At 38.8% G+C, this 17,584-nt stretch overlaps 2 protein-coding genes across 2 annotated transcripts in view; one reads left to right on the top strand and one right to left on the bottom strand.

The window, feature by feature from the left end:
* LOC137293984 (uncharacterized) overlaps window positions 1–8,099 on the top strand; it is a 30,588-nt gene extending 22,489 nt beyond the window's left edge. The window contains exons 11-13 of the mRNA XM_067824890.1: window positions 33–119; window positions 1,292–6,132; window positions 7,118–8,099. Of these exons, the coding sequence (XP_067680991.1) occupies window positions 33–119; window positions 1,292–6,132; window positions 7,118–7,141 (4,952 nt within the window). The 3' untranslated portion in view covers window positions 7,142–8,099. The remainder of the gene's footprint in view (window positions 1–32; window positions 120–1,291; window positions 6,133–7,117) is intronic.
* A 1,024-nt stretch (window positions 8,100–9,123) lies between these two features.
* Window positions 9,124–17,430, bottom strand: LOC137293986 (protein lin-52 homolog). The gene is made up of 6 exons (XM_067824892.1): window positions 17,367–17,430; window positions 13,333–13,401; window positions 12,418–12,452; window positions 11,111–11,183; window positions 10,146–10,229; window positions 9,124–9,836 (listed from the first exon to the last, which is right to left on the bottom strand). The coding sequence occupies exons 1-6, from the start codon at window positions 17,407–17,409 to the stop codon at window positions 9,775–9,777; spliced, it is 366 nt and encodes a 121-aa protein (XP_067680993.1). The 5' UTR covers window positions 17,410–17,430; the 3' UTR covers window positions 9,124–9,774.
* Window positions 17,431–17,584: the final 154 nt, after the last annotated feature.

Here is a 17,584-nt window from a genome sequence, read left to right as displayed (position 1 = left end):
GCACATGATGTACAGACATACTTCTTCTACAGATGAGAGACTGAGTCCATCAGAAGCTGCCCAGCATCCCTTCCTGGCCCAGGAGCTGTGTGTCAGTTTCCTCTTACCTCCATCAGCCAGTAAGTTGCAGTCATGTACCACAGGATAAATCAATTAAAATTATCAGTTATCAGATATATCGTCAATGGGATTAATTAATACTGATTAGAGATATCAAAACTGTGTCATTGGTAACAATACATGTATAACATTGTGATAAAATAAAGTTTTGATTTTCAGACACCATGCACAAAAGTCAGAATTCAAGTTCTGCTTTTTAATTATGTTCAAGTAGCTGTTTTTTGTCATTCATGTAAAATTCTCACCTTTCACCATCAGTGTTAAATACATTGATTTATTTCAGATTTTCTTGTTGTCTTTGCTCCAAGTTGGTTGTCCCATCTTCTGATAACTGATCCATATTTTGTCAACAATTGTTGATCTCTATTGGTGGTGGGGTAGCCTAGTGGTTAAAGTGTTTGCTTGTCATGCCAAAGACCCGGGTTTGTTTCCCCACAAAGGTGCAGTGTGTGAAGTGCATTTCTGGTTTCCCCTGCAGTGACCTGGCTGGAATATTACTAAAACCAATGTAAAACAAACGTCACTCACTCACTACTGATCTCTAACATCTATATTGATAGCCAGAGGATTTGTATTCTATCTGCCTCAATCAAGTCATTGTTTTCGACTTTTTCATATCGTAACAGTGAAAAGGGTGAACAGATGGCAAGAATTACCTCCATTATTTCATGCCAGGATTCTGATCTTTGTTCTAGACCCATATTTACCTTGCCCACACCCAAGCTCCATCACTTAAGATTTATTTCTTGTGTCTGAAGAGAAGACTAATCATATAGTTTTGGAAGTTAATGCATGTCCTTGCATTGCAATGTATAGATCAATGCTTATGTTGTCAATCTCTGGATTGTCTGGTCCAGACTCAATATTTGACTGTCATTGCTGTGTATGTGTGTTTGGTTTTTAACTGCAACCTGACATTGAACTCTAACATTGCAATGCTGCTGAAACATTATTCAAAGTTGTGTATTTTACATTGTTCTACTGGGGTAGCCAAGTGGTTAAAGCATTCACTTGTCATGCCTAAGGCCCGGGTTTGATGCCCCACATTGGTATAATATGTGAAGCCTATTTCTTTTATTCCCCGTCATGATATTTCTGGAATTTTCTTCTAAAAAGTGGCATAGAAATAAACCCACTCACTCACTCACTCACATTATTTCATCTCTTCCAGAAAGGCCCCCATCTTCTATCCTACTGAACTCCAAGGTATATAGACACGGTGTGAAGATTTCTTCCGAGGTTAAACGTCAGAATCCATCAACTTACGATTTACTTGTTATAGGAACTGACAGAAAGATTTTTGATCATGGTCACCATGACACCAGAGTGGCAGAGGTCCAGCCATACAAACAGGAGGTGGATACAGATCAGCACTCAAAAGGTCCAGGTCCAAAGTCTCCCAGAATGTTTCTGAATAATGAAGTTAATAGAATGGATAATCCAGAAGAGAGAAGTCATTCTGACTTCACCCCTTTCTCACCATCAAGAAAGCAATTATATGAGTATAAAGAAAGAAACGATTCAGGATTCTACGAAAGAATGGATAGTAGTGATAATGTGAAAAGATATGCAAGAAAGCCAGCATTTGATTTGACCAAGTCCTTGACCTCAAGGTCTCAACAAGTAAGTGGTCAAACACAGTCAAGGTCACCTAAACATGTCAGAAGTCAAACAAGATCAAGATCACCACTGAGTCAAAGTGACAGACACTATCAAAACTATACAGGTTTTGACACCCTAACTGTTAAGGTTGTAAGTGGAAAAAGTAATGTGTCTGCTGGTACAAAACGCCCCAATACAAGTCATAGTTGGTCGGCACAAGACTTGTCACCAAGAAGTGATAGAGATAAGTTACTCACTGACGGAAGAACCAAAAGAAATAGTCTCCAGTGCCCGGTGAAAATTCTTGTGAAACAAGACCAGTCTCCAGCACATTTAGGATTAGGAGAGCAGGAATCAGTGTGGAAGTTGAATCAGTCCCATGTTTCATCTAGAAAGACCGTAGAGATATCGCCACAGAGGACAAGCTGTTCAGTCTCTGAACACATATCTGATATTTTCTCAAGTGAAGATCGGAAATCTCATGTGATGGCAGCATCACATCAGCTAAGCAGAGATTCCTTTGCTGGCCACCAGCAAAAGCTCAGGGACTTTGGAGTTGAAGGAACTGGTTGGAAAACAGTTAAACAGAGTCCAGGGCAATTTAAGAAAAAGATGAAGCGGAAGCAGTTAAAAGATGACACATGGACGAAGTTCACGGAAGAAGAAAAGCATGATGTAGGGAAGTCTGAGGAAGAAACGAAATACCATCCAGAGAGTGTGAAGGACAGAACTGGAACTAAGTTTGAAGATGAAACACTGTGTCCCTTTCTGGATGGTGACAATGTGAGTGAAGATTTGACAAAATGCCATGCTTTGCCACAGTTTTCAAAAAGAAAATCCTCAAGTCATGATAAGTCTATGATAGTTACACCAGGAACGTTATTAGATGAGGAAGAATATGTGAACATTAGACACTCAAAGCCTGCTGGTTATCAGGATAACTATGAGGATTTAAGAGGCCAGAAGTCAAAAGAGATTAACGAGAGCATAATGAAGATAATTATGTCTCCCAAATCCAAAATTTCCAGATTCAATGTTTCGCCAAATGAGGAAGATGGTGATTTGAGAAGACATAACATCCAAGGAACAAGGTCTGCAACCAATGAAAGAATGAAATCTGATACATACAAATATGAAACAGCAGTTCAACAAAAATCTGATCCTGCTTTGGTTCAGAGCAGAGACCAGGAAAGGAGAGCATCTTCCAAGACACTTCCAGTAAGGGTGGATAAAGACTTCATTCTGTCCCCAAGGAAAGGTGGACTTGAAAGTAGATGGAGAGTTTGTCCGAGAGCAAGGAGCAATACTGACATGGCAAAAGGGAATAGAAGGTCATTGGTTGAGAATGCTTATCCTGAAGCTGAGGGGATCTGTGAGCTGACTGATGAGGAATTACCAAGGGAAGAAGCTAAACAGATGATGGCGGAGTTGACAGTGCCTCTGAGAGAGAAGATGAGGAGGAAAAAGGTTGATTTGGGTCATGAAGACCGAAGGAGATTGTTGAAGGATGATATTGAAGTTGAGAGGAGCTTTGAGCTGTCGGATGAGGAATTATCAGGCGAAGCTAAACATATGATGGGTGAATTGAAGATGCCTCCAAGGGAGAAGATCAGGAGGAAGAAGACTTACTTTAGAGAAGGATACAGAAACAGGATGTGTAAAGCTGATATTGATGGCAAGAGAAGCTGTGAGCTGTCTGATGAGGAATTGACAGAGGAGGAAGCAAGGCAAGTGATGTTCAAGACCACAGTGCCTCCAAGGGGAAAGACGGACAATGTCGATCTTGAACGAGGAGACTGGAGGAGGTTGTATTGTGATGAAATTGAAGCCATGAGGGGCATTGAGGTGTCTGATGAAAATTCATCAGGGGAAAAAGCAAAGAAGATGATGTTCAAGATGACAGTGCCACTGAGAGAGAAGACTCTGAAGAACAAAAATGATTCAAGAACAGGACACAGAAAGAGGTTGCTGATGGAAAATATTGAAGCTGCGAGGAGCTGTGAGATGTCTGATGATTTATCAGATGAGGATGCAAAGAGGTTGATGATGGAGACCACAGTAGAATGTGAGGCAGTGGCTGAGCTCAGTACCAGAAAAAGAGATCGGGTAGCCAGTGATACTGTAGAACACAGTTGGCATCCTGGTGGTGAACAGTTCAGGAAGATAAAGGGGAACATGCATGTTATTACAGATGGAGAACGAAATTGGAGAGATATTGACTCAAAATCAGATGATAAGAGGATGAATCAGGTCAACTCCCTACAGAGAAGTGTTGAGAAGACACATGAGGATGAAAGATGGAAGAAGACATTTGAAGAACACAAATGGAGCATGGCGAAGATTTCAAATGGTTCAGATTTACATCAGGCTGATGTTGAGAGGAGATATGATAAGTGGCTTCAGGTCTCTTTTGGTGCTGCTGATGATGAAGATATGGATGGAGGAGCTCACAAGAGCCATGCACAGAGGGAGGTTGGGAGAAACAGGACCTTAGATGCTGCTGATGGTCAGGATGAGGATTTGGTGCACTCATCAGAAGGAGAGGAGGTTGTTATGAGTGTTGTAGATGGTGAGAATGTGTATGGACATATTGATGCTTCACATTCAGGACAACAGAGAAGTGACTGCAAACAAGTGAGAGGTATATCTGCTGGAAAATACCCAGTGAAGCAGACAAATGGTTGCATCTCATCGTCAGAAAAGTCAAATCATGTGGCATTAAAAGTTAAAAACTCTGAATTAACTAGTCCCAAAACAGATGATTCTTTGTATTCTCAAAGGAGCACTGCTGTAGAAAAAGAACGTTTGATGTGCATGGTTTCTCAGGGTAGCAACAAAAGAGAAAGACTGGAAAGAGGCAGAGATTTTCAAAATGACACAGAGTTAGATGTCAGTGAAAACATTCATTTCAGGCAGTTGAAAAGAAGCAGTTGTTCATCACAGGGAACTGGTTCAGACAAGAGTCAGTCTTGTTCTGGAAGAGTTGACAAGTCAGAAAAGAAAGAAGGCACCCAGTCAGATCCTGCCCCACTGGGAATTTCTTCAGGATATACTTTGACCAGAAAGACAGGACATCAAAGTTCCAAAACCCTTAATCAGATGGATGACCTTGGAAGTGAGGATGAATGTGAAAGTAATTATAATCATGATCTGAGGACAGTAGAAACTGGTCCAGATCATAATCAGTTTCTTGATGTTGATGATTACAAAGATGCTATTGAGAAAACCATTTGCCAAAGTTCAAAACAGAGTGCCCAGTCTCTGTCCCAGTCTGACAACAAGACGGTTGGACAGAGGGAAAGGTCTCATCAGTCAACAGCCAACAGGCAGATGTCACAAAAACCAGCACCTGCATCTCAAGAAGCAGCACCCGCCCCAGCGAGATCAGAAGACACGTTCAATGTGTCAGTGTGTGGCTATGAAGCGTCTGTGCAGGACGACAGCTTAGTGACACTGCAGCCATCAAGGAGACGAAGGAGAAAATCTCTTGCAAAACGGAAACTAGTGTATGCTAAAAACAAAAAGATGTCATTACAGGATGTCATATCGAATACTGAGGACAGTTGTCAAAAAGAACCAAAGCTAAGTAATAAGACCAATATAAGAGGAACAAAAAGTCATGTCAGGAAGACTATGAGGAGAGCCAAACCTATAGACACAGAAACAGATGATCTTGTAAGTCCTGGCAGGAAAGGTTGTGGAAAGCTCAATACTTCACATCTTAGCGGTTCAACAAAGAATCCTAAAAGCACTTTATCAAGTCTGAAGACAAAATCGTTGAACAAAAGAGCGCCAATGCATGTAAAGGGGAAGCGGAAAACAAATCAGGATCAGTTGCAAGAAGAAATGCAACAAGGATATCATGGAGAAAAGAGGATGAGAAATGGGGAGAAGAAATCAATTACAAGGTATACACGTAAGTCAAGCAACACCCAGGATATCATATCAAATGTTTCCAACAATTCAGATTCAGGTGATTCACAAGACAGTGATGTATCAAAGGTATGTGTCAATAAACGCCAAAGAACTGATCTTGTCAGATCCAATGATCGATCTCGGGCAGGCTTGAAAGAGTTATCCCCCCTTGCGAGCAAAGGTGTTGCTGAAGCAGAATATGAACAGCCTGCTTTGAGTAGTAAGGAAATGAAAAGATGGAAACAAATTGGACTTCTGAAGGATAGTGTGAAAAGGTTTTCCAATTTGACAGAAAGGTCGAGGAAAACTAAAAACAGTTCTCCCAGGCACACAGCACTTGATGACAGTATTATCTTCTTGGAGGACCCAGATTTTGTGCAATCATCGCCTCGTGTAGCAGGCCACAGAATGGTTGTCAAAGGGTTCCGGTCACCTTCGTCAACTCCAGGGAGGAGGAAGAAGGATTGGAAGAAGATTCAAGATGCAGATGAGGATGTGAGTATTTTAATTTTTTTCTAATCCTGCACTTACTGCTTACTACTCTACACATGGCCACTTGAAGACAGTGAAACGTAGAACTATGATCTTTTTGAGTTGTAAGCAATAAATGCCGGAAGTAAGTAGAGCAATATAAGTTAAAAAAACATTTCAGTCTACTAAATTTGCGGATTAATATGTCAAAAGTCATTAAGTAAAGAACCTGTTCAGTTTAATGCATCAGTGTAAGTGATATATCCTTTCTGTCAATCAGTCCAGTCATCCAAGCTTTTGCACTAAAACTTAAACACCTAATTTGATAGACGTCATTTTCACTTGTACTACATTTTTCCAATGTTTAAGATAAAATAGACAATTCATTTTGAAAACCAAAGTGTTTGCAACAGCATCTCAGAAGAGGATGCCTCTCAAATCCTGCTTTACAGTGCAGGTGTTGATCATAAAAATGAGTGACGTCAAAGACAATCATTGAAGGCCTTTACTGACTTTTCATGTGTTTGTCTGCTGCAATTCCAAAGGTTTAGTTTGGTGGTTTAAGCCTAAATTTTGCCTAAAACATTGCTAAGATGTTAGCAGGGTATGAAACTCCCAAAAGTTAAACCAGCCCTGACCAAAACTTACCTGCCCACAAGCTATCTTAAAACATATATTTCTACATTTTAAACCGATCATTGGGCTGGTGACTTTCAGAAACTGGCAGTCTGTGTTGGGATAATTCGTTAGGTGGGCAGGTATTTCGAACTCTGATGTGAGTCTCATGTTTATGTTTAAAGTTTTACCAGTTTGAATATCTTTGAAAAGCAGTTGCAGTTTTCAGTAACAACGAAAGGGTCGTTATTATGTAACATGTTCCAGAAGCAAAATGAGTAAAATATTGACATACCATGTTAGATCAACAGAATGATATAAATGAAAGAATGTTGTTTGTTTTCTTTTTGAACTTCATCATACTGTCAGGTGAAAACATACCTTTCTGTTTCAGGAGATATTGTTCCTGACAACCTAACAAGACACACATCCTCTCAAGAAGAGGAATTATATGATCAAGCCTGTCTCAACATCTGTATGACAGAAGCACTTGCTGTATGAAACCAATTCTTCCACCTACATATAGACTCCTGAAGATATGGGTTAGAATTGGTCTTCAGTAGTCCATGCTTGTCATAAATGGTGACTAACAGGATCAAGTGGTCAGGCTCGCTGACTGGAATGATGCATGTTAACACATCTCATTTGCATAGATGGATGCTCATGATGTTGATCACTTAATTGTCTGGTCCAGACTGGAGTATTTACAGACTGTGCCATGTAGCTGGAATATTGCTGAGTGTGGCGTTACACAACCAACCCACCATAATGTGCTTGGGCGAGTGCAGTTTTTACACATCTTTTAGCTGTAATCCAGAAACCTTATGTCGGGACATCAGAAATGGGATCCACACATGGTTACTCTATTTAAGCTTATTCTTCAGAGTAGAGAAGGATTCATTGTAAATATAATTTATGAAGATATTGTATATTCTGTCATTAGAGCTGCAGAACTATGATGCCAGGAACATGTGCATGTTGTAGTAACTAGTTATCCCAGACTCTGCCAAAGAGAGATCCCATTCCACATTTGCCTTGATTAGGATCCTTGGTTTTGAGTTTGAGTGAAATACTGACAGGCATGGTTTGACTCACTAGACAGCATGGTACATTATCTAATTCTTATATATCGGTGCTTTGACTATCAAACAACATCCTAGTTAAGTAGTTTTTCATTGAACATATATACACGATAAAAACACCCATTCATATTAGTATTTGTATGAATGTTGCATGTGTTACTGTACATATTTAGTACATTCTATTTGTGTTCCATCAAACATCAATAGAAATCATCATTCCATGTGGAACTGACCTTAAGTTTTTGTGTCCTACCTTTGTGATGGTGCTCTGAAGCAATAAAGCTCTTCAGTCTACTGACGGAATTCAATAATTTCAGACAGAGGGCTCCAGAAGATTTTTCAATATCAGGAATACATACTCCATAGTTTTTCAATATAGGAGTGCATATACGGAGTACTGAATGGAATTTGATGGAGTTCCAGTAATCTTGTGTTTTGTTTTATATATGGACCACAGCATTGCTGATCTTGTGTCAACTGGTTTGCTGATCTTGTGTCAACTGGTTAGCAATCAAAACTTTGTCAGATAAATACTTCCGTAAATGATTCCAAGACTGTACACCATTGCTGTGGTGCGTATCTGCTACCTTTTCTAAATTCCTACTGTACGGCATGTTTCTTATCCATACACACAGCCCTCATCTGAAGAGCTGGAGGAGTTAAGTTGAGTTGCTACAAGAATTAATGCTGCAGCCTCTGTACAATGGAGTCCGGGCTAGTGACTTGAAACATGAACAACTATTCATTCCATCAGGGAACTTTGACGTGTTCATATTTCCAGTCAGTAGACCAGTCCATTCCAGGCCAATCCAGATAGTGAAGAGCCAGAATTTGGCTTTTGTGCCACTCTTTGCAATGTTCCAGCATCATTATGGAGGGGCCCAAGAAATGGGCTTCCCATTTTTCTACATGAGGGAATCGAACCCAGGCTTTTGCTATGATGAGCCAGTACCTAACCAGTAGGCAACCCTATCACCCTTTGATCGTGAAGTTGATTTTTATCTGGCAATTTAGGGACTTGATTTTGATTTTATGCCGCCTTTAGCAATATTCCAGCAACATCGTGGCAGGGGACGCCAGAAAAGGCGTCACACATTATACCCATGTGGGAAATCTAAGTTCCATCCCGGGTCTTCAGCATTTTGTGCAAACATTTTAACCACTGGACTACCCCACCACCCTTGAGGGACTTGAACTACATGGTACTACACTTAGGACTTAATGAAGATTTGTAGCTGCTTATGTTTTTGCAAATACTTACACTTCAAGTGTCAGAATCTTAATGACTCATGCAGATACACATCTCAGTTGCATATAATTAGTTATTAATATCTTTATTGACATAAATATACACAACATGGAGTACATCACCAGGATTAAACAATATGACTTCACTCCCCATCAATGTTTGCTTACCAGGTATAGGCTCCAATAAATAAATTCATACCTGGTCAAACATCTGTTTTACAAAATCCACACGTCTTAATCAGCCGTATAAGTAATGTTGAAAACATTCTCTTTGATTTACATCTTCAGTAACATTTGATGGCAGAAAATAACATTGATAGGGAACATTCATTTGTATCTGATAATGCAAGGTAATCATACATCATACACAAGAATTTCAAATTCAGTGATCGCACCAAGGATTGCATATGCTTACAACCTATGTTCAGACATGCACTGTATACCACAAATAACTGTACATTATCAACATAAATACAAAACTAGCTCTAGCCTGAGCCAGTTTGCCAATGTCCAACTCCAAAACAATTAAACATCAGTACACCAACTCCTGAAATATGCTTCGTAAATAATCCTCAAATCTAGAATTGTCCCTTTGAAAGCATGTTCATCTTATACATGTCAGTAGATGTTCTGTGATAATGTTGATGACAAGTCCACCTGGGACAGCCAGACAGATTACCTGCTGCCACATCTGTCACAATGATTTTCCATCTCCTCAAACTCAGTTTCTTGGTTTGGGTTTTTGAAGTATATTTAAAAATTTTCCTCTTGTCATTTCTCGAGCTGTGGAGTAAAATGAAAACTGAGTCAAATTTTGTGAAGACACAGTATTGCATTGAGATGAGTGAGTGTAGTTTAACATCACTTTAAGCAAAATTCCACCAAATGTCATGGGGAGAGAACACAAAAAATGGGCTTCACACATTGTAGCCATGTGAGGTATCGAACCTTGGTCTCTGGTGTGACAAGCAAATGCTTTAACCACCAGGCTACCCCACCACCCGACATTGAAGAAAAAAAATCTTAACAGTTTTGTCTTGTTTGTATTTAAAAATAGAATCTTCTGCCATGAAAGAAATTTGAGTGACCAACCTTCAGCATGTCCAAGTTGGTAAGCCAAATTCTGTAGTCCACGCACCTTCTCCATCAACTGTGAATGAGTCAAACTCCCAAACTCTGAAAATACAACATATTGTAAGACGTCTGTAAAAACACTGACTTTTAAGATAGCATTGTAAAAACAGAATAGAGGAAGAAAGCAGCATTTAAAACAGTTATGAAATGTTTCGATCTGCAACTTGACAGCATAAATTTGCTGTTACGAAAAGTATCTCCACCTTTTCACAGGATAACTCCGTGAAATCCTCCAGCAAATATTTCTAATATTAAATCATGGCTAAAGAATACTGGTCTTTGCATGTGTTGTATGAGATGGTAAATAACAGTATGTAAGTGATTCTGGTTCAGAGATGTCTTCAAGAAATTTCCAACTGCCTCCGGGTACCATGTGGGTACAGTGGAACGAATGTCCCCTCGGTGAACGGAAGGTTGCAGGTTCAATTCCAAAGTGTGTCAGACCAAAAGAAATTAAGATATGGTACTTGTTGGTCCCTGGCTGGAGCTCTGTATCAATGGGTACAACGGGGACTGGTCGGCTTGTGTCTGTGTATAATGTGTCTGAGTGGAGTATTCGTGCTTAACTGCGGCATGATATCTTTATGAGCGAGCACTATAAAACCAGCTCAAGTCTAGGCTAACAGAAGCAGCCACACATACACACATGCACATTGTCATATGAGTGAAATATTCTTAAGTGCGATGTTAAACCCCATTTTACCTCACCTCAAGACATTTCCATCCTTCAGAACTCTGGGCTCATTTCTGTCAACCTTTGCTTGTCATTGCAATAAGACAGCCAGTGCATTTTATATCAATAAATCACAATATTAATAATGATCCTCTGCTGTAAGTTAATAAACAGTCAGTTTCAAAGTTCGATTTCATCATGAATAACCTATCCACCTATCGAAATCACATCTGACACTCTACCAACTGACCTTGCAACAGCTCTAGGTCATCATTTTCCAGTTCCGCCAGCCATTTTGGTGGAGAATCAGAAGCTGAAACAGGCTGGAAAAGAAAAATACTTCATGGTGAAAACATCCTAACCTGGAAATTCACAGAAAATACCAAGTGAATGGAAACCAGTTCAAGCCAGCACTCCACCAACTATCAAACTATGACGTTGACTGGGCAAATGGCTATTATCTCGGTCAAAAACAGTGAAATGTGAAATGGAACCTAATGGGGCACAGGGGTAGCTTAGTTATGTTATTAAACCCTTCACTCATCACACCAAAGACCCAGTTAGATTTCCCGCATTATTGTATTGCTAGTTTATCCTGTTCTGAAATACTTCTGGTCAAGAAGTTTCCATGTGAAAGGTATTGTACAGAAGCGTTTACTCATTGAAACATATCTTCACGTTACTGTCTCTTCACCCTTATGTTTAACGACACACATTCAAATGTATGTCTTCCCCTCTCGTTCTTACTCTGTGTGAGCGAGTATATGCGTTAGAGAAGTAGTGTAGGGAAATGGTTAAAATCTCTTGATTGATGATTGGTCCATTATGATCAATCAATCATCAAAATAATTTGTTAGCATCAATTATCAAATGTTCCTGTTACTTTCGTTACTGTACACACAAAAATAGTAAAGAAAAAATATGTAGTTCTTTGGGTTTTTCAGCAAATAGGACAAAATGCATTTACAAATTTTACATATATTAGTATGTTAGGAACATAATGGTCCTGGAGTCTATAAGATAAATGACTTCATTCATGACTTGGAATGAGCTTGTAGGGGTTACCAAATGCAAATTTAATGACAGACAAAACCAACTTTGAGAAAAATATTGTTGATGCAAACAAGTGTTTCAAAGTTGTTTGTGGTCGATTATGAGAATACACCTTTAATTGCTTAGTCACTTTAACTCGTCACTGCGACCAATCTTCATTTATTTCAATTAATCAAACCACCACTATTGCAATCTCCTTAGAGCAGAGCACCTTACAGTGCAGCAACTAATACAATATCTTCACATCTTTTCATGTGGAGCAACTAGGGATCCAAACACCAGCCCTCCACTCTACTGGCACACACTTTATCCACTACACTACAATTAACAGTATTCCCTCTCCTGTAGCTATAATAACAGTTAATAATCTGGGCTTAGATTTCAAAGCTCTCTTAGCACTAAGAGAGTCATAAGTTGATGTTAATGTATGGCACTTACGATTATCTTAGCACTCAGCTTCGAAAATCTAGACCCTTATGAGTACATACTACATGTACGACTTACACTTTTTATGGCAGCAAAGTCTGACACACCAGGAACTGAAAAAAAGATAGTGAATGTTACGCATTTGGACTAATAACACCCTCTCGCATTAATCCATTTCTTTGGATGTCCCCATACAGTTGGATCAGGCCCTATCTTGAAAATTTTACCAGTAACAATAACATAGTGCTGTGCCACCTGAGGCTTGTTCAGAATCGTGAGCGGCTGCAGACAATCGATCCTGAACGCCTGTGCCCAGACAAGCAGCCATGAACAATCCTCATAGCTGTCTTGCCAAGCAAACAAAGATGACAACCATGTTTAATCTAAAAAAAAACAAAAACCAATCATCATCATTAGTTAGCGTCCACCTGACGAAGGGGCAAGGAATAGGCAAGAAACGTTGTGTGAATAATAAAAAAGTCGACATCCGTAGCATTTTGTCTTATACATGTTTAATGTCATTCCTCCCCACTCGCCCCTTTCCGTAACCTCCAAAAAAGAAGCTATTCGGCTTGTCCCAGAATAACACTAGTTGGTCACGGTTTAACGTAACTGAGTGCTCACAAAAGGCACTCACGCGGACATTTGCTGTTGTGAACACGCCTCTGATACAGAAGTGTTGGAAACGTCATTTATCTGAATCCTGTTGTTATGTTCACATTCTGTTTCAATGCATGATTTTAAATCAGTTGTTTTCATCATTCCTCCTTGTACAGTCTACCCAAAGACTACTTTTCTTAATCATTATTAGTGTTAAATGTATAAAGCTTGGTGTGCAAATTTTGATTTTAGGGATGTTAATGTCTCACTAATGCACCAGGAATACAAATTCAATGTTGTCTACTAAGAAGTTTTACATTTACAAGAAACTGTCGTGACGTCTGTATCAACCACTGGATTATGTCAATGTCTTGCATTACTTCATTGACTTACTTTGTTCTGGCCACAGATCGGGAGAGGCTCGGTCCAACTTTTCTAAACTCAACAGGCCATGGTCTTCATCTGAAAAGAGGAGTGAGTGAGGGAGTGAGTGGGTGGATGAGTGAGTGAGAGTGAGTGAGTGAGTGAGTTTAGTTTTATGCCGCACTCAGCAATATTCCAGCTATATGGCGGCGGTCTGTAAATAATCGAGTCTGGACCAGACAATCCAGTGATCAACCAAATGAGCATCGATCTGCGCAATTGGGAACCGATGACATGTGTCAACCAAGTCAGCAATCCTGATCACCCGATCCCATTAATCACCTCTTACGACTAGCTGAGTCGCCTTTTATGGCAAGCATGGGTTGCTGAAGGCCTATTCTACCCTGGTCCTTCACGGGTCCTGAAGAAATGAAAAAAAACAACTAAGCGTCAGAATACGGAAACCTTTAGGCAAGTCCATTCCACCTTACACCAGTAGGCTACCCAACCACCCCTAATTATCAAAGATGTATACAATATCTGTGAAGCAAGAGACAGTCAGCAGTCTGAACCAATCAGTGCCTTGTAAACTGCACTCTTACCTGGTCAGCTGTTGCTTGAGAGTAGGGTCTGTGGGCTAAAGATTATGTACAGACTGTCAACACTCTTTAGGATTAAAGAAAGTTCTTTGAAGCATGAGATACAGTCTAGAGTATAATGGTACCAGTTAAACTGCATTGTAAATTGACAATTGCATAGATAGATAGATAGATAGATAGATAGATAGATAGATAGATAGATAGATAGATAGATAGATAGATAGATAGATAGATAGATAGATAGATAGATAGATACACACACACCCATGTCTTGATAATCTGACATCGCCTGTTGCATATCAAATTGTTGTATTAACAAGGATGTCGGACTCTATAACTGAGACTATACTGGCTAGCGACCAGTTATCGCCACTTCCTCGATATAGCGCATGTGCAGATCTGACCATGTCAATTTCATTGTTTTCAGATAGATGTTGGATACCCTAAAACTTTTCCATGGTTAGTAAACAAATATTCAAAGCAATAGATAGAAGTGTTTTTCTCTAAAATTGTAATAGCAGGGTCGGGGGAATGTCTTGTGATCGATAGGGTGGGGGTGTAACTTTTAAAAAAGGTCTTAAAAAGTTACACCGCCATATAACTTGTGTTTCTAGTTACAAAGCAACATTTTCCTATATGGTTTTGTACAAAATTTCACATAACAGATAAATACAGCTCCACTTGAACATGTCCACGTTTTTGTCAATCTTTTTCTTCATACTGACATCTGACATCTGCTAATATGCGCAGATTTCAGTCCTTGTCAGTTGAATTTGTGATGTACTTGTGTAGTGTGAACTTTAATACAAAGAATACTTACCAGATTTGCATATTGTTTCAAAAGACTCAAACTAAAACAAATTCCATAACAATCATCCAGTTATTTCATTGAAAATGTGTAATAACATCGACTACAACAAAACACAATGAACCACTTAAAATCTTTCATCATTTAAAGTAACATCAAACAGATACAAATCTTATTACAAAAATGATATCAACTGTATTCCTTTTATTTATTCTACAAATGTCTACCAATCTGTTGGAATACGTACGTGTTTTGTCTATGAAATTCACCAACACAATACAAGTTAATATAAAGAGAAAATACATCTGTTGGTCCAAGATCGGAATATCAGTCAAGTTGCATGTGTAAAACTTAAATAATCTGACATAATTTACATTTTGGTTACCTATCACTAACACATATACACAGAGAAAATTTCAGTTCAATCTGGCAATTAGAAACAATTCAAAAAGGTGAAAAAACGTCAACAGAATCAGCTCATATCAGCATTCATGCACATTCAAAATGAGAGTAGGGTTTGCACTTTCAAATTTCACTTTTTAAAATAAAATACCATTTATGAAATGTGCTCAGTATGTCAAGGTTAGAAAGAGACAATAATTTGTTTACGAATTTTACGTAATATTTGGTGAATAACATGAACTAGTAGAAAGTGGCGATAACTGTCCCTGTTAGTTGTTTGGAAAATACAATATGTACTACTGCGCTTCCTGTTGGCAGTGTAATAGAAAAAACACACAATCGACGACTGTAAACAAGCAGGATACATTGATGAATAGCTGATCTATCACCATGAAAACTTTTATTTCATTTGGTTGAGGAACTACTGGGGAAATCACGAAAAACCGCTAAGATATGGCGATAACTGGTCACTGGCCAGTATTATGTTTATTCAGTTTGTTGCCAACAAAAGCGGCAGATAAAGCTGATTGCCGGATAAACAAGAGTTGGATTAATGAGACTTCACACATGTGTGTGTATATATATGTATATTCTAAGATGCTTCCGTGAAAGATCAAAGGAGCTGACTATACTCAATCAGATGATAATGCACACTTTTTGCATTACGTTTCCATGCATTTCAGGGATAAACCTGGCTCAGAAAAGAAGTGAAATAAAATCTCACATGGGACCAAAAACATGAGATTTATTTCAAACCTTATGAGATTTAACTGTTCATGACCTGAGTAATCTAAAACAAAATAGTATCGAATGAGATAGTTTCGTTAGCCAACTCTTTTTGGGAGGCATAACGTTGCAGAAAACTTCTGAACGCGAATCCTGTACAGCGTCACTCAGTGCATAACACAGTACTGCGAGGTTCAGAGTTTACCATACACCTTGCAGCACAGCTTGTTCTGTACAGCGCTGTGTAACGATGTTCGAAGTTCCATACCGGAAGTTATGTTTCAAAGATTAAAAATAGGTAGAAAGCAACAGGAATAACTTTGACAGAACAGAATAATGACAAAGCCTTTCTCAGTAAAACACTTTAAACACTTTACTATCTGTAATCGTACATTTGAGCAGGATGTGACATTAAATTGCTGCAGATTAATTTGAGTGCGATTGTATAGCACTTGATGCAAGAAAATTGCGATATCGCTGCTCAAGTCAATCCCTGCATTTCATCACTGTGCCATAGTAGTCTCCCTCTCATAATCGAACACGTTTGCATTATGTCACAATGTAACCAACATCATGATGAATGTTAGTTGCCATCGCCTCGTACAGCCTCCTACAGTAAACTACTCTGTTGCATCTCGTTTCTTGGTTCGCAGTTGTTTCGCTCAGCCATCATCACTGGTGGAAACATGACGGTTCTGTGTTTCCACTGATATAATGTCTAAGTTCAACTCGCAATTTAACAGTGACACAGTAATGTTCGCAATGCTTACATTCCACAGTAATGATCGCAATGTTTACATTCCTACAATGCGATCATGGAATGTGGCTTGACTGGTCAACTTCATCTGGATATACGAATTTAAACTTATGTTGAAAGTAGAAATGCGACATTCATCTTCCCCCATTTGGTTTACGATAATCACAGTTTTAAGTAAAATCATTTAGAGAAGATATTTAACCCGAACATAAACCGTCATCAAATTGTTTATCATTTGTTTTTCTGGTAAACTTTATCTTGACATAGGGGTACAGACACATTAATAAAACAGTGTGTCTAGCTCAGTGTGAGGAATCTTGATTTAGGCCATCCATATTGTTTATTTTCTGTCTCAGATCAATCATAATTACCAAACAAAAGTATTAAATTTGGCATCTTTGAAAAGAAACCCAGTTCTCTCAATGTGTTTTGTAATAAAGTAAAGTTTTGCCCTGAACAGTTATAACATCAAAGCACTCGGACTACCGTCCACGTGCGTTCATGTTAATAGTTCAGGGCAAAACTATATTTTATTACAAAACACACTGGGGTAGAGCTAAATATTTTTTCTAAATATATTTATTTAATTATTTAGATCTACGAAGGATGTAGTATCGATTATGTCGAACTATTTTGGGGCAAGTGATCGCGCCGTTTCATCATTGAATAAATTCTTAATAGACATACACGGGTAATTGAAGCAATTAACCCAACGTAAATAGTGCATAAGCTACTTTCAATGTTTGTCGTGCATCACAAGTTTTGAAATTACCTCCACTATCAAAATGCGAATTACCCGCATTTTGACCCGCCATCTTGGTTTTATAATCTCGAAACAAACTGTTACTCCGAGAAACTGTGCATAAGTTTATATAAACAACTAATAGGCACCATGCATTAGAGCAAACTGCATTTAATGTCTTTTTTGTAAACTAAAACGTTATAGATGAGATACAATAGCAATCGGCATTTTATGACTGGTCGCTTGTC

The sequence above is a fragment of the Haliotis asinina genome, chromosome 8, assembly GCF_037392515.1.
Source record: "Haliotis asinina isolate JCU_RB_2024 chromosome 8, JCU_Hal_asi_v2, whole genome shotgun sequence".
Classification (NCBI taxonomy): Eukaryota; Metazoa; Mollusca; class Gastropoda; order Lepetellida; family Haliotidae; genus Haliotis; species Haliotis asinina.
This window is presented reverse-complemented; position numbering and strand designations above follow the sequence as displayed.

Excerpts from the sequence above, each read along its gene's own strand:
- LOC137293986 (XM_067824892.1), bottom strand. The coding sequence starts at position 17,409 with ATGGCGGGTCAAAATGCGGGTAATTCGCATTTTGATAGTGGAG. Across the intron at positions 13,402-17,366 it reads TTCGCATTTTGATAGTGGAG|ATGAAGACCATGGCCTGTTG; the intron begins GTAATTTCAAAA and ends TCCTCTTTTCAG. Across the intron at positions 11,184-12,417 it reads ACTTTGCTGCCATAAAAAGT|CCTGTTTCAGCTTCTGATTC; the intron begins GTAAGTCGTACA and ends TTTCTTTTCCAG.